Source organism: Cyprinus carpio, chromosome A4, assembly GCF_018340385.1.
Source record: "Cyprinus carpio isolate SPL01 chromosome A4, ASM1834038v1, whole genome shotgun sequence".
NCBI lineage: Eukaryota > Metazoa > Chordata > Actinopteri > Cypriniformes > Cyprinidae > Cyprinus > Cyprinus carpio.
In genome coordinates, this window is record NC_056575.1 from 6,258,462 (window position 1) to 6,286,237 (window position 27,776).

Sequence of the window (27,776 nt, forward strand, 5' to 3'; positions counted from 1 at the left end):
TCTTTTACAGTAGTTATTAGTCTGTTAATGTTAATTCATAAATATATGAATACATTTATTTATTTATTTATAATTTCTCTCAACTGGCATACAACAGGTGATGTACGTCAAATTAATGAATGAAAGGAAAGCAATGACAATTTAAATAAATGATGCCAAAAATGTATTAAAAGCTGCATGTATGTTTTATTTGTGCTGTCATGGAGTAACAATGAATTTACATTTACATTTACATTTATGCATTTAGCAGACGCGTTTATCCAAAGCGACTTACAGTGCATTCAGGCTATACATTTTTTTTAGTTAATTTTTTTTTTTACCTAACGTGTTCCCCTGCTCTACCACTGAGCCACAGGAACACTTAATAATAATACATTTATTAACATGCAACTAGATTAATAAATGCTGTAGAATATAGTTGTTCATTGATGATATCTAATTCTTTAATGGTAACGAATTAAACCTTATTGTAAATTGTTGCTGCAGCAATAGTTATGGTCCATAGAACTATGCAATGCTCCAAGGCTTTTAAAGCCTTATGATAGCTTTGTGTGGCAAACAGACTTAAATTTATGTCATTAATCCATCCGTTAAACTCTTATGTACCACTAAAATGGCACACTTGCACCAGGTTTGACGTCATATGTGAATCAGTGTGGGCTCTCGCGTGTCTTGTTATGCCAAAAACTTGACGCATATTTGATTTGAGAGCTGCAGCAATGGAGAATGAATAATGACAAATAAATTAGTTTTTTTAAGACTTCCCCTATTTTAACTTTTCTCTCCATCTCACTCCATCTTCATTGCAGAATTGATATTTCAGGAGTGTCAAAACAATGTTTTCTCAGTCTGTTCAATGTGCTTGTTTAGCGGCTGAGCCTGTCTTATTTTAGCTGATGCTTTCATGAGCGTTAGCATCCTGCCAAACCCCCGTTGCAGCAACTGCATTAAAGAGTCATGTGCTAGTAAGGGCAAATGTGGTCGCAGAGAGAAAAAGGGGGGCATTTTCTTCCTGCACAGGGCCCTCGGTGTGCAGTGACACCAGTCACTCAGCTCTAGCGTGGAATTTACGGCCGGGATGTACGAAAGCGACCAGCCGTTCATGCGGGGCCAGTGAAAACGTTTGCCCAAGACCACATGAAAACACACGTCCAGTCTCCAGACATGATTCAGCAGTGAAATGACATACTTCATAACCTTCCCTGGAGGCAGTGGACCAAAGAAAGCCACAATCTCTCCACTCGTGTTGACCGGGGATGATGGGATGTCTCGAAACTGCCCTTACTCTTTCACCACAAACTTCCCCCTTTTCCCTGTCGTTCTGACCCAATCCTGTATGGATCTCTTTTCCGCTCCCAACCTGTTGTCTCGTTGGATCTATGGTTACTGTGCTTTCTCTAGCCCCTCTTCCTCTGCTTCCAATTTTCCTTTTGTGTGGTTTGTTTCAAACTGTTGTTCTGTTTTGCTCTGTTCTGTCTCTGTTTCCTCTTTTTCTGTAATCCCTCTTTTTCTCTATTTCTTCTCCATTGCTCACTGCCTGTGCAAAGTGCTCTCATGACCTAATGCATGACTCCGGCCACGCTGGCTTAAAGTGGCTCAAGGTATGGCACGATTAACGTTTTCTCTCTTTTTACAAGGAATGATTTGAGTTTTGTGCTTTTCATCAGTTTCGCTGCATCTCAGTGACCTTTTTTTCTCATTTGGATGGGGGTGTTCGACAAATGTGGCTTTTGGTCCTGATCCAACCCAAACTTTTCCAAATAGGAAGCTTCACCACTGACAGAGTGCAATTTATTGACTGTTCCCTGAAGATGAGCTCTATCAGATCATTATTTTATGTGGAAGACCTCTCTTATGCTTTTCCCCCTGCTTTCTTTCCATTATATTGGGAAGTCATGCTCATTTGCGTCTGTCTATCAGTATGTTATGTTTTGATTTAGCTTTTATGTAGTGCGTCCAGCACAATTCTGTTTCTGCACTGGGAGAAGCTGAGTTTCACCACTGCACGTAACTCTAGCTACATGTTATATAAACATGTGGTCAGTAGTTATACTGATAGTTAAGAGGTAGTTCACCCCAAAATCAATGTTCGGTCATCATTTATTTGCTTTAAACCTATTTTACTTACTTTCTATTTTTAAATCACAAAAGGAGATGTTTAGTCAAATGTTCAAGCTGCTCTTTTCAATACAATAGAATGAATCCAATCTATGAATGAGGATAGGGAATGTCAAACTCTAAAAACCACCAAAAAAGCATAATAAAAGTGGTCTATGAAACTTACTTGCTGTATAGTCTTCTGATGTCGGCATAGCTTTGTGTGAGAAAAAAGGCTAAGATTTAAGTCGAAATGCATGAGCAATGACAATTTCTGAGTGAATTTTTCTCAAAAAGGTGTAAATTTAGACACATTTAGACTCGCTCTTTGCCTGAACTGATCAAGACATGCTGTCAATAACAGTCAGTCAGATTCTCGGTCAGTTCTCACTCCATACTGCAGGGGGCAGCGTGATGGCAGAGCCTGAGGTCTCCAAGCGGCACAGGCCAAAAACAGACATGGAAATTAGTCAAAGAATAAATAGCTCTTACAGCTGCCGCTGCTCTTTCTCAAGTTTGTATTCAAAGCCATGGTCAGAAACAGCCTGGATTTTTATGATAAAACTTTAGAGGGAAATAAAACTCCCTCCTCTGTTAATATTCCCAACCAGACACAAAGCTCAGCACCCAAAACACAGCAAGATCCAAAGACCAGCTTGTTGAAATTGGCTTTATGCTCACCGTTGAGGATGGGGCTGCTCTTTTGGCAGCCGGGGAGGAGAGAGTAGGAAGAGACGGATGAGGAGAAGGGGAGAGAGAGCAGGAGAAAAACAGCACGCTACTGCATTAAGCAGTTTTTATTAGTGTTATGTTTCTGCTCTGAGCATCTGGGTTAGTCTGGATTGCTCTCACAGGAGGTGATTAGAAGCTTCTGAGTTCGGCACGAGCTGAAGAGAAGGCCCTGATCTAACGCCCACCGTGATCTCATCACTTCACAGTGCACATCAATAACAAACCAATATGAGGTCTTCCACTTACAAAAGTAGCACCGTGATATTACCATGTTTTTAGAACATGATAATATCTTGTGTCATTTTCGAGTTTCTTTTTTGGGGACACTACATGATTCTTATGCCTTGGTATTCAATGAAGTACTGTGCAAATACCATGGTATGTAAATATGGCTATTAGTCAGTACCATGATTTATACAGCACATGGTGTGAGGCAAGGTATTTTGTTTTTGTTTTGGACGTGGTATAGTAATACATTTTTTCACTTTTATTTTGTTTAAAAATATCATTAACTTAACTGTACTATAATTTTTTATTTTATTTTATTTTATTTTGTTTCTTACACAGGTATTATTGATTTTACTGAGCCTTTTATTTTATTTTATTTTATTTTATTTTTACCCTGGTATCCTTTGAAGCATCTTGAAATACCAATAACTGGAATATGACTAATTACTCTGTACCGTGGTTTATATTAAATTATAAAGGTGTTGCCATCATATATACTCAGTATTGTTAATTTTTAGAAGCTGCATTCATTATTTTCATGCAGATTTTATTGGTTATTTTCTACAGGCATTTTAACATAATATTCCCATATTTTCTTGTACTTTTATATGATTAAATTGACATTTTCAGCCAATTAGAGCACCAATTTTTTTTTTTTTTTTTTTTTTTTTTTTTTTTTTTTTTTTTTTTTTTTTGCTGATATTTCTTTTTGGTGCATTGCATTTTACCTATTTCTGTTTTTCTTTCTCTCTTGTAGCACAAAAAGGCAAGTATACAGTGCACTGCTTCATTCTTTGCGTATTTCCACGTGCCTTCCCTCATCTGAAGAGGCATCTGTTTCAGCCCCTCTGACCCTGCTTCAGTCTTTCTTTTTTTTCCTCTTTTCCTGTTCTTTTTATCACTCTTCTCCTTGATCACTGACAGATCCTCTTCCTTTCCCCAAGGCCTGTTTCTGACACCGGTTTTGAGCAGTTCGGCCTTAAATTAAACCGAAAAGGAGAAAATCACTGTTATCAGTTCCATAGACGGTACGTCACAACTGATGTGAGCAATTACTCCAAGTCGTAAAAACACTTGCAGAGGCTGAAGCTGGACTGTGAAGATCAGTTAAAGAACGTGCATCTCAAACGCTTTGATCTGTACTCCTCCTGCCTTTCTGGTTCACATTCCCAGTGTGAGACAGGAAGTGGTGTTATCATCACCCAGTGAAGAGCTCAATTTCTCACACCCGAGGTGTCATAATTCACTGCAGCGTTTTTTTACGACTTTACTAACATCTGAGGTTAGTTTGTACTCCCCTGAGAAAACAAGCACTGCATGCCACCTTCATACACACACACACACACACACCATCCAACACACACACATGAACTGCCATCCATTCCTCCATCAGAGAAGGCAATAACATGAGCAAGTCATATTTGCATTGGTTTTTAATCTTTCTGCTTTTATATATATTATATATATATATATATATATTATATATATATATATATATATATATATATATATATATATATATATATATATATATATATATATATATATATATATATATTACATGAAAGGAATTTCTGATTCCACTAAATTTTTAGTTCCTTAATTTCATTAATAATTATTTTAGAATTTGTTTTATATATATATATATATATATATATATATATATATATATATATATATATATATATATATATATATATATATATATATATAAACACCTTAATTGTTCTAAATCATTTACGGATTCAGAGTTTTTTAAGCTCTCGTCCATGAACACCCTTAAGAGCTGCAAGGGGGTCTGAGTAAAATATATTATAAAAATAATTGCATTTTTTGTGGTTCATATTTATTTTGAATATTTATTTTGAAAGGCACTATGAAAATAAACTTGAATTGAATTTGAAATTATTCTGTTGTATTGTATTATTGGTTAGAATTTTTTTAATAACTTATTTATTAGCTTAAATATTTTACATGTATTAAATATATATAAATTAAATATTTTTTAATCATTTATGACTTCAATAGCAGTTTATATATTTATTAAGTACTGTATTCATTCATAGCATTGCAGCATTAATGGAAGAAGGAGGCTATAGCACTGGATGTAATGAAAATCATTTGATATATATATATATTTTTATTTTTTTTATTATTATTATTATTTTTTTTTTTTTAAAGGGGCCATTGGTTAATAAGAACCAATTTTTGATTCCACACGCTAGAGTACTAGGAACTGCAATTTCCATGATTTCTTATGTTGGCTGTACAAATGTTTGAGTTTGTTTGAGAAGTTTAACTTTCCATCGTTCTGCTGGGCCGTTAGTCAGACTTTTAAAATCTGTAAATTATCTCCTAATGAATGACTTAACTCAACGGCTTTGAGAATTTGGCTCCAGGCGGCACTTGCTAAATACTTTTACAGTAAAACTGACTGAGCACACTGTAAATTCATTCGAATCCATTCGTTCCAGATGATGTTTGGTCGCTGAGGATGGAGTCAGTTCACATATCTCCCCTCCAGGCACGGTGACACCATATCGGCTCGCACACATCCTGGACTGATTAGTTAACCGCTCAGTCGTCGCTGTGTATGTGTACGTGTGGTTACACAACAGTGGGAGATTTCGTAGAGATTTTTGTGTGCTGTTGAATAAAAATGCACCAAAGTTCTCACGGTTCCATTCCATCCCCCTCTCCTCACCTCTCATTGGCTGCTGTTGCCCCGCCCTCACCCCAGGGTTGCCACAGGCAGTGAAACCGATGCTGCCTGCATTTAAATATTTCCCTCTGCTTATACTGTGGGGCCTGAGGCATGCAGTCTCGATTCTATCTCACTTTATCCCCGAGAGGGAAAATAGGCATGCAGGTTTTTTCGTTGCATCTGTGAAAAATATTACAGTCTTTTATGTCCACTCAGACTCTCCCCAGTTTCATTCTTCTAAGATGTGATCTGTGCTCTCCATTTGAGTCAAAGAAATGCTAGCCTGGCCTGTCTCTACGTGAATAATGATTTCCTCTTCCTTATTTTTAAATTTGACATGCATTACATCTTAACATAAGCCATTCCAGTGAGCCCTCACTTACCTGACCCTGTCAAGTGGAATTTGCCGGTGGATTTCGTGTGCCTAAGGGAGGCACCATCATCCTCAGGTATTAGTCGCGTTCTGTTGTCCTGTGTGAGTTTGGTATACTTTGAGATGACAAAGGAGAGCATATGAGAGCGGGACAGGAAAGCAGATGGCAGTAAATTTGACTGAGCATGTTTTTGGTAGCTTGTTCACTAGGCTTGGCTTGGGTGTAGTACATTAAGCAGATGACTTATTATGACAGCTGGATTGAACGCTCTACCACATCCTGCAATACCTCCGGCCACCAGAGGGCAGCACTGCTGAGAGCATGTGCTCACACACAAATATAGTTCTGTTATATTTCTTTTTCAAAGGGTATTATCTTATCACAGCTTAATCCCTGTTTCTGTTTATTGCCTCCAGCTGTTCTGCTGAAAAACATTTCTAGTGCTCACAGATCATAAGAAAACCTATAATCATGTCTTTGGACAGTGTTGGGTGTCAGTGCAATGAAACTCTGCAAACGTCTCAAGAATGAATGTATTTAAGGAATAGTTTACCCCATAAAAAAAAACAACTAAAAAATCATTATTTACTCAGCCTCTTGTCATTCCAAATCTGCAGGACTTGTGTGTTCTATCCCTACTTCTTTGAAGATATACAACTAGAATTGAAGTAATTATTCACAGAAAATCTCTGCTATTGCACACCTTGACATGTTCATAAAAGAAGTAGTGATGTCTGATTTGTGAATGAATTTGGAGTCCGTTCTTTTTAATCAGTCATTTGATCCTGTTCACAAAACTGATTTGAATGATCCTTTCATGAATCAGACTGATCCAGTTCTCAAATTCAGCTCACTGACTTTACTGCGCAATTTGCGAATGAGTCACTCTCTTGGTTCATCCTCTTCACAAAACTGATGATCTCATAAAACTTCTGATGATCTTTCAATGAATCAGTTAATCCTGTTCACAAAACTGGTCAGAATGATTCATTCATGAATCACACAGGTCTGGTTCTCGAGTTCAACTCACTGACTACACTGCGCAATTTGCAAATGAATCACTCTTTTGGTTGATCCTTTTAACAAAATTGATCTGAATGATTCATTTGTGAATCACACTGATCTGGTTTTTGAGTTCAACTCACTGACTAAGCTTCCCAGATTTCTGATTGATCTTTTCAATGAATCCGTTAATCCTGTTCACAAAACTGGTCCGCATGATTCGTTCAAGACCAATCGGACTAATCTGGTTCTCGAGTTCTCGAGCACACAAGCCATATGAACCACTTCATTTTGCATCTTTTGTGAAGCTTGAAAGGAATTTTAAGTGAATATTTTTGGATTTGAATCTATGTAGAAGTGTCTAGTATGGATGGAACAAAAGCTGATGAAACACAGAGCAGGGAAGGATGGATAAACACCAAGAACAGATGAAGGAGACTGCACAGATCTCTGCCTGAGGCCTACGCAGTTTCCTGCGAGCACAGTGATTTCAGCGAGACCCGGGTGAACCGCAAGCAGTCGAGGAGGCTGTGAGAACCGCTTTGAGCCAAGTCGCTAAACCTTGCCTTCCATGGAATACATAAACCTGCCACACCATTTGATTTATCCTCCTCATTCACTCGCTCCTGTTACTCCGAGTTATAAACATTGTGTGGAAACGGAGGGAGAGGAAGAATGAAAAATCACAGTAAGGAATGGAGAACATCCACCTTTTCAAAAACAAACCGGAGCGAAATAACTCTGGGGATGTGATGTATGACAAACCTCATCACGAAGTTATGTAGTTAATATAACTGGAGTAACACACTCTTACACACTCACACACTGGTCTTGTTTTCACCCTTTCTTTCTCTATTATATGAATCTCTTTACTATTTTTGCATTGGACACTCATTTCGTCCATCTAATTTTCTGTGCACAAATCCATTTGTGTCCCTGTGAGCTTCACTCTTGGCCTGCTGTGTGTTCACTCAACATATTTGTTTGCATTCTGTCTCATCCGACATGTTTCATTGGGATTATGGTTTTGTCCTAATGCTTTTTTGTTGTTCATCAGCACAAACATGTTTATTTGTGTGTGTGTTTGCATGCACAGATGGCAGAGCTGTTGGCCGCCATGGAAAAGGTGAAGCAAGAGTTGGAGTCCATGAAGGCCAAGCTGTCGTCCACCCAGCAGTCCCTGGCGGAGAAGGAGGCTCACCTGACCACACTGAGGGCAGAGCGCAGAAAGCACCTGGAGGAAGTGCTGGAAATGAAGTAAGACCTTTATGCCTGTCCTTCACCCCTTTTGGTCTGATGTAGCAGTCACTGCCGTCTTAAAGAACTATTGATGCTCGTTTTAAAGGGATATATTATGATAAACAGCATTTTCTTGCTCTTTTGAAAGGAGTATGTAGAGATATTCCATCATTACCAACGCAGCCATATTTTAACTTGGCGTGGACATTGTTACTAATTTTACTTGCAGAGGGGTTAGCCAATCATAACAGAGGCCATTCTCATATTTTAATCTTGAAAGTACAGTAGAAAAAATATCCAACAAAATCAGTTTTAGAAGGATTTTGTGGTCTAGGTCAGGGGTTTTCAAATGTTTTGATGCATTGGACCCAAACAATTTTTTATTTATTTAATTTAATTTAATTTGTTTCCTTTTTTTCGCACTTTGTTCCATTCTATTTTAAAAAAATAATGTGTGAAACATTGTGCATTATTTAATAATGTGCACAGTTCACATTCTGCATACTATTATAGTTTTCATTCATATTTTAAATTACATTTTATTTTTATATTTTCTGTTTTTATTTAAATTTTTATTAAAGATTTAGTCATTTTGATGTGTTCTTTTGTCCTTTTGTAGCAGTTAAGTGTTTTGTAGTTTTTTTTTTAAATTTGTTGTTCATTTTAGTTATTGTAGTATATCAAGATAAGCTAAATAAAAATAAGAAATGTTGCCTTGGCAACTAGCTAAAATAAAGTTGTTTTATATTGTATTTCAAGTAATTTTCAAATGGTTTTTATAATAGATATAATTTAATTATTTACTTACTTATTTTTTTACATTTTTACTCCCCTAGGGGTCTTCTGATCCCAGTTTGAAAACCCCTGGTCCATGGTCCATGCTCCATGCATACAGGCATGATTTTTTCCTAATGCAGCAGGTAGGCCAGAGGCCTCGAGAGACCGTGTGCTCTTGGGAGGCTGAATGGCTTTTTGAGTGCTTCTTTATTTCAGGCTTTTCCTCATCCTCCTCTGAGCTTCTACAGATTCATCTCTCTAACAGATCACTTCAGCAGAATCTAAGAACCCCTCGCTCTCTCGCTTTTCTCCCACAGCATTCACTGAACTCTCCCTTGTCATTTCTCACTCTCTCTTTCAGTCTTTTTCTTATCAGTGCCTCTACTGCTTTAGTGCTTTGAGCACTTCCTGACTCTAGATAAAGATGTGTACTAGAGGAATATAGGAGGTCGAAGGTCTCCATACCATAGTTGATTCAGGATTCAGTGAAGGATCCCTGCAGTCTGAGTTGCAGAAAGGAGGCCCTCTTGCTGTCAAATGAATGTGGCTCCACTGAGATGGGTTTGGTGTCCTGGAGAAAAGACCTTGTCTTCTGCCTTATAGAGTTTGTACAAGTTCCATGCTGGAATTTCTCCCAATATCTTGTATTCAGTTTTTGAAGAAATATATCATTACATTTGACACTAACATTCCATTTAAAAGAGAGCTGTGTAAACTCAACTCTAACTCTGGTTATGCCTTCAATTTATCAATTTAAAATTTGGTTGCACTTTACAATAAATGTAATAAAAATATTAAATAAAAAATTAAATGTTTATTAATTCATGTTCTTTCTTAATACGTAAATGTTAATTTAAGTTGTTGAAGTGTTTTAAAAATGAAAATGAAAGCATGAAGTGAAATGTTTTTTCTTTTTATTTAGAAAAATAAAATGTAGCTATTGAAATTAACGTTAATAAATATTATAAAATATTGTTCTTTGTTAATTTATGATATTTAATTCATATCGATATTTAAGAAAACTTTATTGTAAAGTGTTACCAAAAATATTTAAAATTAATTGAATGGCATGTAATGAACTGCATATATCCCCCAGTTGAAGGTAATTTGGAGAGATAAAACAGTGAATGGACAAAAAGTGGCTCTTAAAAGTTTTTGTAAAAGGTTATTTTTCCATCATGGGCTCTGACATTATTTTTCTGCCTCTTTAACATCCTCTACTGTATATACTGACCTCACAAGACTATTGTTTTAGATTGAATATCAAGTGAGCTCAAAATAATAGTCGTGGTTGCAGAAAAATGAGTCAGAATTGGAGTTTCAAGGACTCTCTGTGTTTTCCAAATTGGCGTGGTGATTTGATTGTCAGCCATATTCTCAGAGGCATACTCTCAAGTGCCTGCATGCTTGAGTTATGATGGATTCTAGCATTGAAAGAAGATAAAGAGAAAGCTGAGAGATGATGGGAGTCTTTATCTAGGTGTAATGTGTTTGAGTTAATGCTGCATGCTGATTCCCATAAAGATCATTTTGCCACTTAATATGAAAGAGAAGGAGAGCAGGGCCCCATTGCATCTAAATTTGGTTGTTGAAAGCAGAAGGTCAGCTCATCTGAGACGGGGAGCTCTATGTACATCCACCGGCCTCTTACTAAACACACATTTACAAAAAAATCTTGTATTTGAGTGAAAATAAGTCTCTGATAGGGATTGAAGGGAGAGGGTGGTCTTCAATCAGTTTTGGCGATGAACGTAATGCGGTTGGGGCCGGAGAAAGTAGACACACGCTGTTGAAGGGGCCCTGCTGGCTGGCATCAGACAATCAACTGGACCACTGATTAAAATTTTGAAGGAAAAACACAAAATAGCAGACGCAGAGGTCAGAGACTTTTTATTTATTTATTTATTTCCTCAGGCTGAACTTCCTACCGCACAGTTTAAGGTCAGCTGTGTGGAGACATCGACCCTTTGGGCTGGTTCTCCATTCTCAGCATCTAAAAAAACACTCTTCCTAAACTCTGTTCCCTCTGTTTTTTTTGTGGAACACAAAAACAGATGTTTAGCAGAATGTTCATGCTGCTTTTTTTCATAACAATGAACGCATATAGTCACCGAAGGCCTGTCAGGCTCAAAAATTTATGAAAAAAACATAAGAAAATTATCTATATTATGATATGCAGAATATGCCATTTGAATTTGCACAAATTGAATTGGAAAAACTGAGGAAATTTTAAAATGTGAAAGTGCAAATGATATTTGATTAGAAAAATAGTGCATAAGAACAGTGGTGTTTGTTGTTGGAATGACAAATCTAGAATGATGCATCTTCACACACCATATTTGAAAATACACAAATGAAAAATTAGGGAATTCATCTTTATTTGGATAAAATGTATGAAATGCGACCTCTGAGGGCTTTTTTTTTTTACAGTTTAGACAACAAATAGCTCATTAGTTATGAATTAAAATCTACTGTCAACCACTAAGGCAAATGAAGACCACAATGAGGTCATTATTCAGATCTCAATTAAAATCCAAATGGACTGTCAATGGGGTTCTTTGATGATGCATAGAGGTGGATTCAAGCAGTGCTGGCGCCAAGGTTTATGAACGTAACTGTGCTATATGCAGTGTGGTACTTGCATTCGGGCTTGTTTTGTGGAATGAGCTAAGTATTTAGAGCGATGGGTTTGAGGCGGTAATGAGATCTCCAGCACACCATCCCATCCTCATGTTTCCTCTCCATTTAGCACAGTTTAGATGCCCCTGAACTGCTGGATATGAGATATGGTGATATCCCAGCGTTCCTCCATTTTATGTGGTTTGCTCAGGTTTTCTCAGCTCAGTAAAGTGCGACCGCAAGGCAGACATCAGTCGTCTCCCTTTGAACAAATGTTTAACTTTCTTTCTGCTGTTGTTTGGTAGTGCTGGAGATTTTGGAGAGGCCGTCTGAGAGGTGGATGATGATGGAGGGGTTGATCTTGACGAAGAGGCCCTCCTCAGATGTTCGCTTGAAGGCGTTAAGCCACTTGTCCATTTTTTTAGGATTTGAAAAGAGCTGTCACCACCTGTGTGATTCTTAACTTGGGTCAAGCTCTTGCTTAGTTTTGCAAAGGTCTGGTCCACATGATTAGACCCCATCCACTTATGCAGGAAGAAACCATGTGATCAACATGTAAAGAGCAAAGCCAGTTGGAGTCTGAATTTAAGCTGAATTGGCCACAACACACAGAAAGTTGGATTTGAAAGTGGAGTTTACTTTTCTCATTCTGTGTAACATTATATTATTCTACCTGTTGTTCGTCAATTTTCAAACGACTGTCAAGCTGTCGTTTTAGTTAAAAATTAGTTTTAGTTCATAATGGAATTCAGGTTGCAGTTGTACATCTTGTTTGATTCCTTAATGCAAACTTTAGAATTGAACAGGAATTCAGAAGACAATTGATTTCTTAACGGCAAACAACGCTGCCTTTCAGAGCGGGTTTATCTGAAATTATACCACGATAATAGACAGTGGTGAAAAGTATTCATTTAAATAAAGGCATAGCAGTTATTATTTCACAGACATAAAACAGTACAATGAAGTTTATATGCCATTCAAAAATATTTATTAAGTGTCTTAGGTGAAACTAGATTTGATGCTACTAGCCTAAAAAACTTTAGAAAATCCAGTGATTTTTTCAACTTCAAAATCGCTGTTTTGTTTCAGCTTATAACCCTTAATCACGGAAGTTGCATTAAGTCAGCCAATCAGATTAGAGTTTGCCAGAGTAAGAAAGTGCTATTCAGTTTTGTGTAAAGGTTTGTGTGCGGTCTGTGGACTCTTGCTAAACCTGCAGCGGTTTGCTGCTTGTCCTTGCTGTAGTAGATCAATATCACTTTAAAAAAAAATTCCTAACAACTCCCCACTCATCATGCCACGGCTGGAGCTTTTCATCTCCAGTGGGAGTCCAATTATAAGGTTTGAGCATAAGCGCAGGTATGTGAGGAGTATGTTCGAAGGTGTTTAAATTGACACAGGGTGATGGCAAGGTTATCGTCTGCCCACAAAGTTTCTGTTCGTAGGGTGGGTGAAGCTGCTAATAGCACCCTGGTTTCGAGAAGCGGAGCAGAACAGTCTGCTTATTAAAGGGATGAATGCTTTAGAAAACAAACCTGCGGAGGTCCAGCATGAAACCCAACCACAATTCAACCCAAAAATGTTTTATCATGTTCACACAACTGATTCAGATTCTGTTGTGTGGCTTAAAGGGATTTTGTTTGGTTCACTTAGACTGAACAAAGCAAAAAAGGGAGATGGGGAAAAATGTTTGAAAGATTTTATTTTTCCCACTGCCCTGTTTTTATTGTTTTAAGATGTCAATCACCAAGTCCAAATTTTGAAAGATTTTATTTTTCCCACTGCCCTGTTTTTATTGTTTTAAGATGTCAATCACCAAGTCCAAATGTTCTTTGCCTTTGTAGATTTGTAATCTGTGAATGCTACCTTCTTGTACTGAACGATGCTTTTGTTAACAAACAAAATGCTAAGTTTAGTGGGAGGTATGATTTAGTTGCCATAATGGGTGTAATAACACAGTGGATTTAACTCTCCCAGGCAAGCCGATCTTGGCAGCCTTGATGTAACGTTCTTAGGGGGGCTGGGGTGGATTTGTCTACGGTATCTGGGTGGCAAGAGAGAGAGAATCTGACATGATCTCTTTCTAAGAAGGCTGGAGCAGTCAGGGGCCATGAAGCCCTGGCCTGGAGATCTTAGCGAGCATGTGAACACGGATTATTACAGCATGGAGCCAATGAGGCTGGACGTGTGTGAGAGGCCAAGCAGGCCCTGCAGCGATTAGACTTTAAACAGTGTATAATGGCCTCGGCCCTCCCCATCTCGACCCCGTCGCTCATGTACCCGAGAGCCATAATCCAGCAAAATGTCAGGAAAGCACAAAGAGGCATGTAACGTCTCTGTAAATGTCAAGGGTTCTTAAAGATAACAGTGCACCAGTGGTACCACTGTAAGGCGAGACAGATCACATCAAACATTGCTCGCTGCTCTGGGGTCTTCTGCTGGATCCATTATCATTACATCACATTAAGAGTGGCTTAATCATTTGTTGTTAAACCAGCAGTGATAGGGCAGTTCTCTTGTCCTGCAGAAATGGAAATTGCAACCTTAAAAGGCACTGGAGACTTTATCTTTAGCTAGGCTTGCCTTAGTAGCAACCACAGCTAACCTTAAAAAGAAAAAAAAAAAAAAATCCCAACATCCCAACATAATAGATATATATATATATATATATAATAAAAAAATATATATATATATGTATATGTATATATATATATATATTTATATTTATATATTTATATTTATATTTATATATGCAGAATTGTGCTAGTTTCTGTTTTCCTTGCAACTACAATAAATAGGGTCTTTGGGAGGTTTTTAGGCTTCAAAAAGACACAAAAGCACCGTAAACGTGGTACTTTTTGCCAAAATTGTGCAACTTTTCATTTATTGTGTTTGTTTCTATGATAAGGCAGTCTAAAGACAGAAGCACCATCACTGTCAGAAATAAATTGCGAAACTGTGCCTTTATGGCAAATGTGTCCATTCCTTCTCCTATAGGGACTCCTTCCAGCAAAGATTAGCTCCAGCCCATATTAAACCTGAACCAGCTAATAAAGTTTGTAGCTTATCTACCCCTAAAAAGTAAATACAAGTACCTTAGTACATTTTAGGGGTAAATAAGGTTCAAAGAAGTCCCTTTTAGTGTATTGTTAGGGTAACATACAGTAGTCACAAGCTGTTGTATCCCTAAAGGTTCTTTTTTTTTGCCCTTTTATTCTGAGAGTGTATAGAAATTAATGTTTTTAAAGTTTCCTTTTGTGATGTTCATGTTCATTCATCTCAGAATGATGGCAGACACCATTGTTGTCGCATCTCTTAATTATTAATTAGTCATAATCGGTTGCGAATTTTTGGAAATGCAAATTCAATTTTCGTTGAATAACCTTTTAAATTCTTCACTCAAGGCTATTTTATGGATTCAAAGGACTTGGTAAATAGTAATATAAATTTTACAGACTATTTATATTGCACCTTTATGGTGCTTTTTGGATCTTGTCTCCATTTTTGTTGTTGTTGTTCTTGTTTTAAAATGAGCACCTGGGACATTCACCTAACACCTTGTCATATCGGTTTGGAAAGACATGAGCACGAGTCAGAAATAATTTCTCATAATTCATACAAGTACGTTCCAAGTAAGATTCAGGGTGAGATTGAGGTTGATTCATACACTGCATGTGTACTCTGCACTGTAGTAGAAGGCTGCTCATGAGACTCTTGTGCCTCAAGTCAGCGTTTGGTTTGGCAGGAATAAATTAAGTTGTTCTCTACGGGGATCTCCTGCTGTCTGACTGAGAACCAAGGCTGCACTTAAATCACCAACATCCTCGCGCTAACAGCCATGGCTGATTCTCTCCACCACCATAGAGATTCTTAGGATGGTCTCAGCATTACGCCACATCTGAGGACAGTTTTGGAGGTGTTAATTTACACCTCTGTCACTCCAGATGTGTTGTTTATTTATTCCAGTTTTTCAGAAAAACACGCAGACTTCTTTTACGCATAGATATTCTCAGAGGATAATCTGTAATGGATTAGCTATAGTTTATGTGAACTTGTATATCGGAGCGTACAAGGACTTTAACTCATCTAAGTGTTTGGCTTTTCCATCCTAACCCTGTCGAGGTTTTAGCAGTACCCTATAAATCATGCTCTGAAATTGAAAGGGTGAACTGGAAAACTCACAACGACAACTTTGAAGGGAAAAAAACAGAGGTCAAATGGAGAAAGTGACGTTACAGCATAGCCTCTGCTATCACTGAAAGGGAGGGCTGAAAAATGTATTTCTCAAATGCAAACGTTCGCATACTCCTCCGCTTCTACTCCACTCTGACGACTTGGGAATGCTCAAGGTCGCGACTCAGGGATGCATATATCCATACGTCTTATCAGTGCTGATGTAAAGCGAGGAGCTCATGCTGGCAGCTCCTGTCCGCAAATAAATCATTGACCGGCTCAACTGTACTCTCAGAATGGGCACTGGCTGAGCTGTCTGTCTGTCTGTGTCTCTATCTATCCTTGGTTCTGTCATTCATTTGTTCTAATGTTCTTTCAGCCTGTCATCCTCTGTGTTTTTCTGTCATTCTATATAGTAACATTTTCAAATGTCTTAAATGTAGAAAAAAATGGGCTTCTATATGTACTGGAGAAATTTTAGCTAGTGAGTTTTTTTGCTCTTTTATATAATTTTTTTTTTCAGTAAGTAAAATTGCCATATCCAAATTTAAAAAGCTTTCATCTCCTTTTTTTCTGTGGTAGGATACCATCCCAGTAGCCTGAAGTGATGAGTCAAATCTATTTTTAACCTGGAGCATGCTCTGTTATAATTTTGGACATGTGCTGAGCTTCCCCTGCTGTTTGTTAGGAAAACGGCACTCAGACATGAGGTTCACAGCTCCAGCACCTTGACAGAGTTTTATTTTTGTGTTGTTGTTTTTTTTTTTCTTTTCAGATATGTTATTAGTGGATAGCCAAACTTGTTATAGGTGGCATGTTATCAAGGCAAGCTGTGTCAATGTCCAAGAGCTCATTTACTCTCTTTATTTATAGCTGAAAAATACTCAACCACTGATATACACACACCGTACATACTGTGAGCTGTTTTTCTGGCTTGCGCCTCCTGTCCACACACACCTGCTCCTGAGGCAGTTTGCTTTGGCACGGTGGTCTGCAGGCTGCTGCCCAGGGGGGGATGTTGCTCAAGGTGACAGGTTGGGACAGCATAATTAAACAGTCGGAAACGGGAGCGAAGAGATGCCAGGAAGAGCGAGGGAATGAAGAGAGGGGTGTTGTGGAGCATTATGGCCTCGTGTTGATGGCAGGTGCTTGATAAGATGAAAGAGGGATGAAACTGAGGAGAGCTGCCAACTTCTGGGCAGAGAGGGAAATGGAGTGAACGCTGCTCCTCAGGCCAAACACAACACGGAGGAGTGGATGGCGGCCAAAGGACCTCCGTGCACACCCTGTGAATTTATGTCTGAACCATATGTTTCTCTCACACGTTTGCTATTGTAGTAACTCTCATTTTTGTTCGGGTTTGTGGTTGAAGCCGTTTCTTTGCATAAATGTAGCTGCTGAGGCTATTTCTTTATCCACCAATTTATACACATCCTGTCATTCTGCCATACATCAGATGAATTAACTGTGGAGTGAGTGGTTGTTTGGCACCCGAGTTCATACATTATAGGCTCTCTGTGTCTTTCTTTCACTGTATATATTGGATAAGAATCGTGGATGGAACAGCGGAGGACATTCAACATTCCCAGTCAACCTGTTTCTTTTTTCCCCCCATGAACCCTCTGGAGTTCAAATAACCATACTATAACTGCTTTAACAGATCAAACGCTTAAAACTTATGTGCTTTACGATATTTGACTGAATCATAATTACCGTGAAGCTTGTGTTTTGAATACTGTATTCTGAACCTCTTGAGAATTTCAGAATCTGGTTTTTGGTGCGGTGTCAGAGTTTTACTTTAAAGTCAGTTTTATTTATTTAGCACTTTTCACAATTCAAAATGTTTCAGAGCAGCTTTACGGTAAATTACAGTACAGTACAGTAGAATTCCACATTTAGCAGGTTAGAGCTGGGCAATATGGTAGTTTACATTTGGTGATGTAATAATCAATCAACCAGTTGAGATTTGCTAGACGTCGAGCCGTCACCGCCCAATACTTCTGCAGATCGACAGTCCTGTGAATTGAGACGTGCTTTGACTCACGGCCTGAAATCACGGCGGGATTTTAAAACGAGCTGAATCCGCAGCACTTCCTGGTCCCCTGTGCTTGCCTTAAGCTGTGCACAGGAAAGAGAATGGAATACATATCAGCCGTTTTATCATGTGACACGAGAGACAAGAGCCCTCTGGATTTCTCAGAAATGTCTGATTTACAAAAAGGGAAAATAGATTTTACAAATGAGCGACTATTTTTTTTTTTCTTTTTTCTCCCCTCTCTCTGTTTTTATTTCGCTTGGTTAGCAACGGGATCATTGTCCATGGCACGGCTGATATGCATGTTAATCTGTCCCTCATTTACGATTATTGTACTTGATCTAAATACAGCTAAATAAATCTCTCAGCAAGCTCATGTTAACAGACCCCGGTGGCGGCTTTTATAAGTTTCCTCTGATTTGCAACCGGAGGATAATTTTCCCTCCACAGTGGCGTCAATATTAGGTTGTTTTTGATGGAAAACTGGGAGCCCGCTGTGACCTCACATTAATCGAAGTGCAGCAGTGAATGAATCTCCATCGCGATTCGGGACTCGTAGCCCTAATCGAAAGGGTAATGTATCAAAATGGAAAATGAATTAATTCTCTCTCATGTTTGCTGGGCTCCTCGGGTTTCTAAACTGTGCGAGACGGAGACAGATGTTGCTCAGCTGAAAGAGGCCTGTTGTACCTGTGTAAAAGGATAGCCGCCAAACTAGTCTCCTGTCGTTTCATTGTGCGGTGTTGACATCAATACTGTTGTTATTTTGGAAGCAATTCCTTGTGAATTACGAAAGCCTTTAGTATTCGATACTGAGAGGAGGAATGAATTGTGGTGGTGGTCAATAGTAGCAATTTTGTTTCGTATTTCATGCTAGGTTTGTAGCTCTGTGATTCTTAAACTGTGGTACAGTATGTTCCCACATGGGCCCCATCCCAAGGGGTCAAGGTTTGGCTGGTTAGCCAGGTCCAGTTAGCCTGCTGGAAGATACCATTACTGCATTGACTCTCAAAAGCACCGTTCAGGCTTTGATTGTCATTCAAAAGCAGGCGTTTTCGTTATATTGCAGTACATCATGTGATTTGTATTTTACATCACATCTCATAATGTCATAACATCATTTTCCTGGTCATTGAGATAAATGACAATGGTTCTTAATCCTGAAGAACCTTTATTCCCTATTATGAACCTATAGCGCAAGCAATGGAAAGATTAAGTTCCTTCATAGAACCATGAATGCCAATAAGGAACTTTTATTTTTAGCAGTGTAAGTATCAATTTAATGTGAATATTATTCTCTCTGCTCCTAGAGCTCCTAGTCCATATCTGATAGCTGTGACATTGTTTGTCCAGCATAGGTGAATGTAGTATAATGTTATATACGTAAGTGTGTTGGAATAATCGGGGCGTGTGAGATTTACACTCATGCATTCCATACAGTAAACGCGAGGGCTTTCCGAGTCATTTCAGACAGTCTTACACTCCGTTGCTTATTTATTTATTCCCCGATGTCAGACCCCCATCCCACAGAACAGCATCCTAAATCTGCTGCCTGCCATCTCAAGGTGAAAGGGATAAATTCCCCTCACCAGCACTGGGGGTCTGCTTCCATCCACTCATCCCTAAAGAATCCTACTTTTGCTTTATGTCCCGGATGCCAAAAAAGGGGCAGCAATGAGTGGCCCACGCCAGTGGGGATTGTCTTGTCTTGTTGAGATTTGGCTTACTGAATACTGTCCTGTATTTTAGGGATGCACATGGACTGACTCTGCACGTAGTTCAAGGAAGGAAAACTTCTGATACATCACAGGCTTTTCCGCCATCTCAAGCTTTAATAACTTTTGAATTCCTATTGTGCATTGTCTCTGTAATGCCACGTGAGTCTTTTGTAAAGTAACATTGCGTAAATTTTTTTGCATGCTTGCAGAAGTTCCGTCTTGTGTTTCTTTGTTACCCTCTTTCTGCGAGCAGCATTCATCTTTTTCTCCATTTGATGCTTGTATGAATCTTTCACTAAGGAGGCAGCTTTGTGCTGAATTGAGGGAAATCTGAGAAGAATAACATCACTCGATACACACTTGCAGCATACATCACTACAGAACACTTCTTACAACACTACAGAAAGCAGAAAAAGGCAAGACAACTCCTCTCATCTGCATCTTCAGCAATTCTGATGCAGTTTAATAATTTCTGATGTCATTATCAGATCATCTATCTGTTCCAGTTATTGTCTTGGGAGGAAAAGTGTGGACTTTGAAACTGTGCAGTAGTCAGTAGACAACTACTTTATTTAATTGTAGAAGAAAATTTGTTTAAACATAAGTGAATTTTACATTTTATATTAATGTAATAGTATTAATTTATTGCGTTATTAATATTTTACAGCACTGATTCCCTCAGTGTTATCTCATGTTGTTAGTGTGCCTGTATCTTTTTTTTTTTGTAGCAATACTTATTTTCAGTTTAGTTTTAGATTTTTATTAATCAATATGGATTATTTTTGTTTTTTATAGTTGTATTTTATATTTGTATTTTATTACAAATTTATATATCATATTAAATTAACATAACACAAAAACACTACAAAAAAATCCTAAAAAAACATATATCAGATTTAGTTATTTTAGTACATTTACAGTACATGAAAATTCTTTGAAAACAGCTGAAATAAATAACTAGATTTTTTTAGTTAAGTTATAAGTTAAGTATATAAGTTATAACTTCTTATAAAGTTCTTATAAAGTTAATGTAATTGTCAAAGTTGAAATCTTTTTGAGTGCAGTGGGCAGTCCTCCACTGCTGTTCAGGATGCCTCAGTGTGCATCAGTGTTTACATTTTAGATGCAATTGTGGTTTTGTGCACTTTTTATTAATTCTGAATGTGTTTAAGTGATCAAATCCAAAGTTTCCCACAGTCGCTCAGATCACTGAAACATCTTAATAGCAGGTTTAAATGGCGCTTCTAAGATGGAAATCATTCTCAAGCAGACCAAGTCGCAATCCAGCTTCATTACTCTGTACTTTTCTTCATACAGTCGGGACGAGTTGGCATTGGTGTGCTTCTTACTTCAAGGCAATTAAATGAGGAGCAGTTTGAGCTGCTCATTTCTCTACATATTTAAATCCAAACCCAGTGCAGCTGTCCAGCCCAGCCAAGAGCAGCAGGCAGAGAACAGATCTGAAGCTAATTGGGCTAACAGCACTGGCTCCGTGTCAGTCCCTTCTGCCCCGCTGGCCAACAGGACTCCTGATAGCCACCCTCCAGGGACCGCTTCACAGCTGCACTTCTTAAGAGCTCATTTCCCTAATAGCAGCCCCATTTTCCTCTCTTCCCTTATCTCTATATTATTTCTTTTCATCTCTTGCTTTTATTCCTGTGCTTTTCTCTGGTGCCTCGCCATTGGCCACTTTCGGCAGGCCCATTCGTCAGGTATGTGGCGCGGACCGGACCACATACATATGGCAGCGCTCAGGGAAAGTGAACATCTGATTAAAAAGAGCGAGCTTCAAATACTTAGTTATATGTGCTTTATTCCAGCATGTTTGCATTTGTATAATGAGGGGGATCTCTAAGCCCACTTCAAACTCCTCATGAGTAATTACCGCCGTAGCTGCTTTGTTTGTGGAGAGAGTGTGGCATCTGTGCAGGATATGTTTGTTTTGGCTGCAGGCCATTTTGAAGCTCTTGTTAGTGTATGCATTAACAAATATCTCGTTTGTGGCCGTGTGTTAGCTTGTGCTAGAGTGTATTAATGTATCTGCCTGGCTCACTAATAGGAAAGCCATCTCGTCCCCAGGCTGTGATCATACGGAAGGCAGACTTCCACAGGGGGGCATCCTCCGCCCCCTCCATCCCACATTAAAGCATCCCTGTCTGGGAATCAAGGCCAATGAGCCCCCTCCACTTTTTCCACCCTGCATCTGTGTACAGAACCGCTGGGCTGAGAGGAGCGATTGACTTGTGAAGGACTTCATTAAAGCCCGAGGAGACATTCCAAGTCCTTCATCCATCTGTTTTCCTCCTGCGTTCCCTCTCTCCATTTGTCTCTCTGTATTCCACATCCTCTTTCCCTTTTGGCTCCTTCTTAGCGATCACGTTTATGCGAAGAACACACATCTGCTCATCTAGTGGGATGCGGGTGTCTGTATATAGTTTGTTAACTTGGAGTCGCTAGGTTTTGTGCTGTTTACTGAATGGCTGGGGATATTCAGTGTCTGCTGGTTTTGGGATTGAGACACATGGGGTCTATCTATGTATACTGAGATCTGAAAGACTGGGATCACACTGAAAAATTTAATGTTTTAGGATTTGGAAAATAAAGAAAAGTTATTAATCATAAGCAAATTCTCTGTTCTCTTAATCATAAGCAAATTTGTTTTTAGAAGTTGTTGTTAGTCCTTATTTTATATATATATATATATATATATATATATATATATATATATATATATATATATATATATATATATATATATATATATATATATATATATATATATATATATATATAAAAAATAAAATTAAAAATTTATATTTTAATTTTTTCTCATCAAAAGACGTCATCTTGATGAATTTTCACTAAGCTCACTTCAGTGCATTATGGGGTGTTTAAGACTGGGCATTGGTAGTAATAATAATAATAATAATAGTAATAGTAATAAACAATTAATAACAAACAATACTACTACTACTACTACTAATAATAATAATAATAACAATTATTATTGTTGTTTTTGTTGTTGTTGTTAAGGCTTTTAAAAACTGGGGTATTTTAAATAATAAATAATAATATTTTATTGTTGTTATTTCTGTTTTCTTTTGTTCTTGTTATTAATATAATAACGCTGTAAAAAACAACAACAACAGCAATAAATATAATAATAAGATTTTACTTTTTAAAACATTTTTATTAATTTAATGATTTAAAAATTTAATCCGTTTTATTAATACATTTTTGTTGATAGCAATCTGTCATGGTGTTAAATGAGAGAAATGCAGAGCAGAAGCATTTGAACAAGTGGTCTTAGACTTGTAGATCCCTGTCTCTCTGTCTCATTTCTCTTTTGCTGTCTTTTGTGTCTTCTTATGGTAGAACATGCTTTGATCATGAGCTTACTCCACCGTCCCTGTCTGTCTCTCAGGCATCAGCAGGTTTGAAGGGGTTTTGCTTCTGCTGCATCATCCCTCTCTGGTTCACAGTCCCAGTCCTGGGAATACCTGTGAAGATTAGTGTCTGGCCTGGAAAAGGGCTCAGTCTATTTTAGTCTGGAGGGGGATGCAGGTGGGTGGCCGGCTGTGAAAACCTCACTCATGTGATGCCCTTATTTCCCACCCTTGATAATTTCATCTCACTCATTCCTTAATATCTTATATGCACCTCTTTATCTTCCCTTTCCCCCTCCAATTGTATCCTTTTCTGTTTCCAGCTCAATCTCCTTTTGTCTAGTTTCTTCTATCCATGGTTGTCTTTTGTCTCTCCCAGCCTTTGTTCTCGCCTTCATCAGCATTTGACGTATTCCCCTCCATTGCACTCTGTTCCCGCCCCCCTTGCCGAGGCTTGAGCACTGTGTGAATCTGAGCACATGAATACTTAAAGATCCCATTTTCCGCTGCTTTTCTCCGAGGTATGATCGGCATGTGCGCGGTCCAGCTCGCTGATCCCCAACAATGTTAACACATGTCTGCAACAAAGAGGAGACACGTACCCCCTCTGCCACGCCAGATCTTTCATCTCCACACCATGCTGTTGGACAGAACCCCCATCGGATCGGCGCAGCCCTGCGGGCCTGTGTGAGCATCTCAAACCAATGGCCCTGTTTGACGCTGAGATGAATCGGATCACTCTCCTCTTACCCTATTTCACTCCTCTCCCTCTCACTCTCTCACATCTTCAGTATGTACTCTGGCTCAGTTGTGATAGGGGGCTGAAAGGTGCATGTCATCCTGTATTAGCATCGCTGCACTTTTCACCTGCTCATCTACTGGAGGATTTGCCACCACTCTGGCTGTGTTCTAAAATGTAGTAAGCTGCCTAACTGCCTACTAAGAGAGCGTTTTAATAGAATGTAACATCATAATTGACTGATTTGCAATACTCTAGATACAAAAAAACTTGTCTCATCACTGATTTTCAGTAGTTTTGTTTTTCGCGTGTTGCTAAGCTGATGGCATGGAAAGGACAGAAATATTGGGTAAAATAATAAACATTTTGTTTCTAGCAAAAATGATCAGTTTTATTTATTTTTTTTTTGCCTTGCCTTGCCTTGCCTGTCATCTTGATTAATTTTTCACTGTGCTCACATCAATGAACAGTGCCCATTAAGGATTGGCCCATAATAATAAATTATTAATTTATTTAATTTTAATTTATTTAATTTATTAAAAAAATAAATATTATTATTATTTTGTTGTTATTAATATTGTTATTAATTGTGTTGTTATTAATAAGGCTGTTAATAATACTAATAATTATAATTTTTATTTTTGCTACTACTACTGCGGTTCTGTTGTTGATGTAGTATTGTTTGAACATTCATAACATAACATAATAAGGCTGTTAAATATTTACCTACAATAATAATAATAATTAACATTTATTTATTTCTTTATTTTTTTATTTTGAACCAGCCTTTGCATTGGGGCATATCTATAATATCTTAAAGTGACTGTGTGTATAGGCAACTCGCTTGTTTTTGAAACTGGGCTACTAGTCATACACCGTTCCAGAGGTTAAACGGTTTGTTGCTTGGGTTTGTTAAATGCATAAACCGTGTAGTTTATTAGGAACAACTCTGATAACTTGGACTCAATTCCTTCTTGAAAACATGTAGCTCACACTTCCTAATTGCAGCATTGTTTGCATTTGTTTTTTTGTTTTTTGTTTTTTGGCTTGTTTTTTTGCTGTGTGGGTATTTGTAAGGAGTAGCTAATGGGCCGTAGTTGTGCTGGAAATTCACTTGAGCATGTTGAACATGAACAACACCCCAAAACTCTCCCGACCGACATGAAGTGCTGCCGTCAACACGGGCCTGAACGCTACAGGCGATAAAGTGCCTGCCAAACAAGGCAGCCTCAGAATAACTACTCAACTCTGTCTGGGCTTAACGTCACTCCACACATATAGTTATGTGCAGATCTGCCTTTTTCTGCGGTATTACTGACAGTGTTTATGTCTATGAGATCATTACAAAATGTCCTAGACTGCAATGATTACGGGCGATTACAAGAGACGGAACGTTTTGACGGCTAGGAATATATAACATCCATTTTGAGGGTGTGGATTGAGCCGGGTCAGTCTGAAATCAAGTGGGAATTCTGTGTCAGAATGTGATGCAGCAAAACTTTCTCATAGTAAAGCAGAAATGACTTTTTTATTATCCTTATTGAGTGAACGGGGCATCTGTTACTTGACGTTCTCGCACTTTTTCACTCTCTCTCCTGCTCAGGTTTTGGATAAATTATTTAGACGCTGCAGCTCTCGCTGCCCTAAAATTACAATACTGTGTGATCTTTCGGGGAAATTGTGCATACAATATCAGAAAATTCAGAGCTCAGCATGTTTTCTCTGTTCCAAGGCACTGTAAAACGCTCACTGGCTTTGTTTCTTCCTGATTTTACTCTTCCCGCTCTTTTAAAATCTCAGCTAAAGAGGACAAAGATCGAAATCGAGAAAATGGAGCCGTAAAAAAATGAGTCCCACAGGACTCTTCAGTCAACCCTTCATTTAAATACCATGCTGTGTTTTTTAACTTTAATTGCTCTTGTATTGCCAATTTCTTTCAGCTATAATCTCTGCTTAACAAAACGGATTTCACAAAAAAGGCACAGGGAAAAAAAAAAAGCTGCCTTTTCAGTTGATTATACGTTCCCTGTGCCAAGCAATTATCGTCCTTAAATATCTATTCTTTAAAAAGGGAAGGAAAAAAGAAAGATTGACTTAAAGAGAGCAGTGACTGAAAAAAACAGAAACGCAAAGTAGAACTGACAGGCAATCATTTTACAAAGAAGTGATCCCAGCAAACGAAAAGACTTTTTTCTTTTTTCTTTTTTTCCCGAGAGATATTCAATTATCAGACATTTGCAGGAAGGGTGCTTGTGGGTCATTTCAGTTAAGCAGTTAAACATTTTCATGTCTCCATCATACGTGTCTTGATATACTGGATATTAAACTTACCATTTTTAAAGATCAAACTCATTTTAGTGAGTTTCTTTCATCATAATTAAGTGAACATGGGGGGAATTTGAAATCATTTCACTACTGAGCGGATTTGCACTGCCAGAGTGAAAACTGCCAATTTCTAAAGCTATATTCCAGGCGTTTTTTATTTTTCCTTCTCATATCGAAGTGTTTCAATTAAAACATGCTTTCTTTGGAATTCAGTTTTAATTAGTAATCATTTTATAATTTTTCCTCTCTTCACTTTCCATCCATTTGTGTGGAACATGCAGAATTTTCTTTTGCGTTTTGGTCATCTTGCCATTTCTGCATCTGGTTAAACAAGAAATTAGACACACAGGCACGCAGACGCAGTGGATAACGCTTTTAAGATTCTGTTTGATGTGAAAAGATGTGTTGAAGGCTGCATGTAGGGTTTGTGTTTTATAAAGCAGTTTTCTAATTTGATTGGACAAGCAGCATTCCATAATCGCACTGCAGCCATTCAGTGTTTATATCAGTCTGATTGTGTGTGTGTGTGTGTGTGTGTGTGTTTCTCTAGCTTTATGTCAAGTGCTTCTATTTGCTTACTCTAACTCTTTAAAAAGTGGTGATTTTGCAACGGCTTCATCTCTAACCCCAAGACAATGTCTGCTCTGGTCCCTTTAGTTCCTCTCCTCTTCTCTTCCAGCGCTGATTCTGAATCATTTATATGGTGCCCTTGGACGTCTGACCCATTTCCCGACTCCACTCTGTACCCACCATTTCAGCTTTTCAGTCCCAGTGTCTGGAACTTTCTGGAACACTATCTCACTAAAAGCTTTCAGCAGACGACGGATAATTCTCAGATTATCACTTTTAGTCTTAAGCTCTTACCTTTTGTGTGTGTCTGCGTAGGTTTACTTGGCTAAATTTTAAGGTGAACGAAATCTATGCCTCAGGGAACACATCATTAAAGGTCCAAAAAAAATAAATAAATACACACACACACACACACACATATAGGTATCTGAACTTCATCAAAGAATCTTGAAGAAAAAAGCTACCACAAAAATATTAACCAGCACAATTGTTTTCAACATTGGTAATGATAAGAAATGTTTCTTAAGCAGTGAATTGTCATATTATAATGATTTCTGAATGATCATGTGACACTGAAGACTGGAGTACTGATGCTGAAAATACAGCATTGTCATTACAGGAATAAATTACATTTAAATATATATATATTGATATAGAAAACATTTTACTGTATTTTTGATCAAATAAATTAAGAGTTTGTGAGCATAAGAAACTTTTTAAAAAAATATTGAATTTACACTTTAAATGTAAAAAATATTCAGAGTAATGTTTATGGCCCATTTCTCTAAAAAATTCAGCATTTCTAAGAAAGTTTCTCTGTAACTCTCCCCTGAACTGTCAAAAAATGACAAGCTCAGGTGTCCTATTAAAGGGAGACGAAGCTGTTCGCACAGTCTGCTTTTCAGTCACAGTTTGGATTGCTTTTAGATTCAAACTGAATTATTGTAATAATAAAGTGCTTATCTATTAGTGAGTGTGTGTGTATATGTGTGTTTGTAGTGAAGAGAAAATGATTGACAGGCCAGTCATGGCAGTGTGCTGGCTCAGCCTGAGCTTGT

General features: G+C 38.0%; 1 protein-coding gene across 12 annotated transcripts in view; it reads left to right on the forward strand.

Annotated features, from left to right (window-relative positions):
- Window positions 1-27,776, forward strand: part of LOC109075953 (ELKS/Rab6-interacting/CAST family member 1-like) — a 191,814-nt gene that overhangs the window by 88,930 nt on the left and 75,108 nt on the right. For 11 of the 12 annotated variants that reach the window (XM_042738654.1, XM_042738660.1, XM_042738706.1 and 8 more), the window contains one exon: window positions 8,234-8,394. In XM_042738654.1, coding sequence (XP_042594588.1) covers window positions 8,234-8,394 — 161 coding nt within the window. Of the gene's footprint in view, window positions 1-8,233; window positions 8,395-21,777; window positions 22,088-27,776 lie in introns of those variants that run through there. The other variant, XM_042738720.1, reaches the window with a different exon arrangement.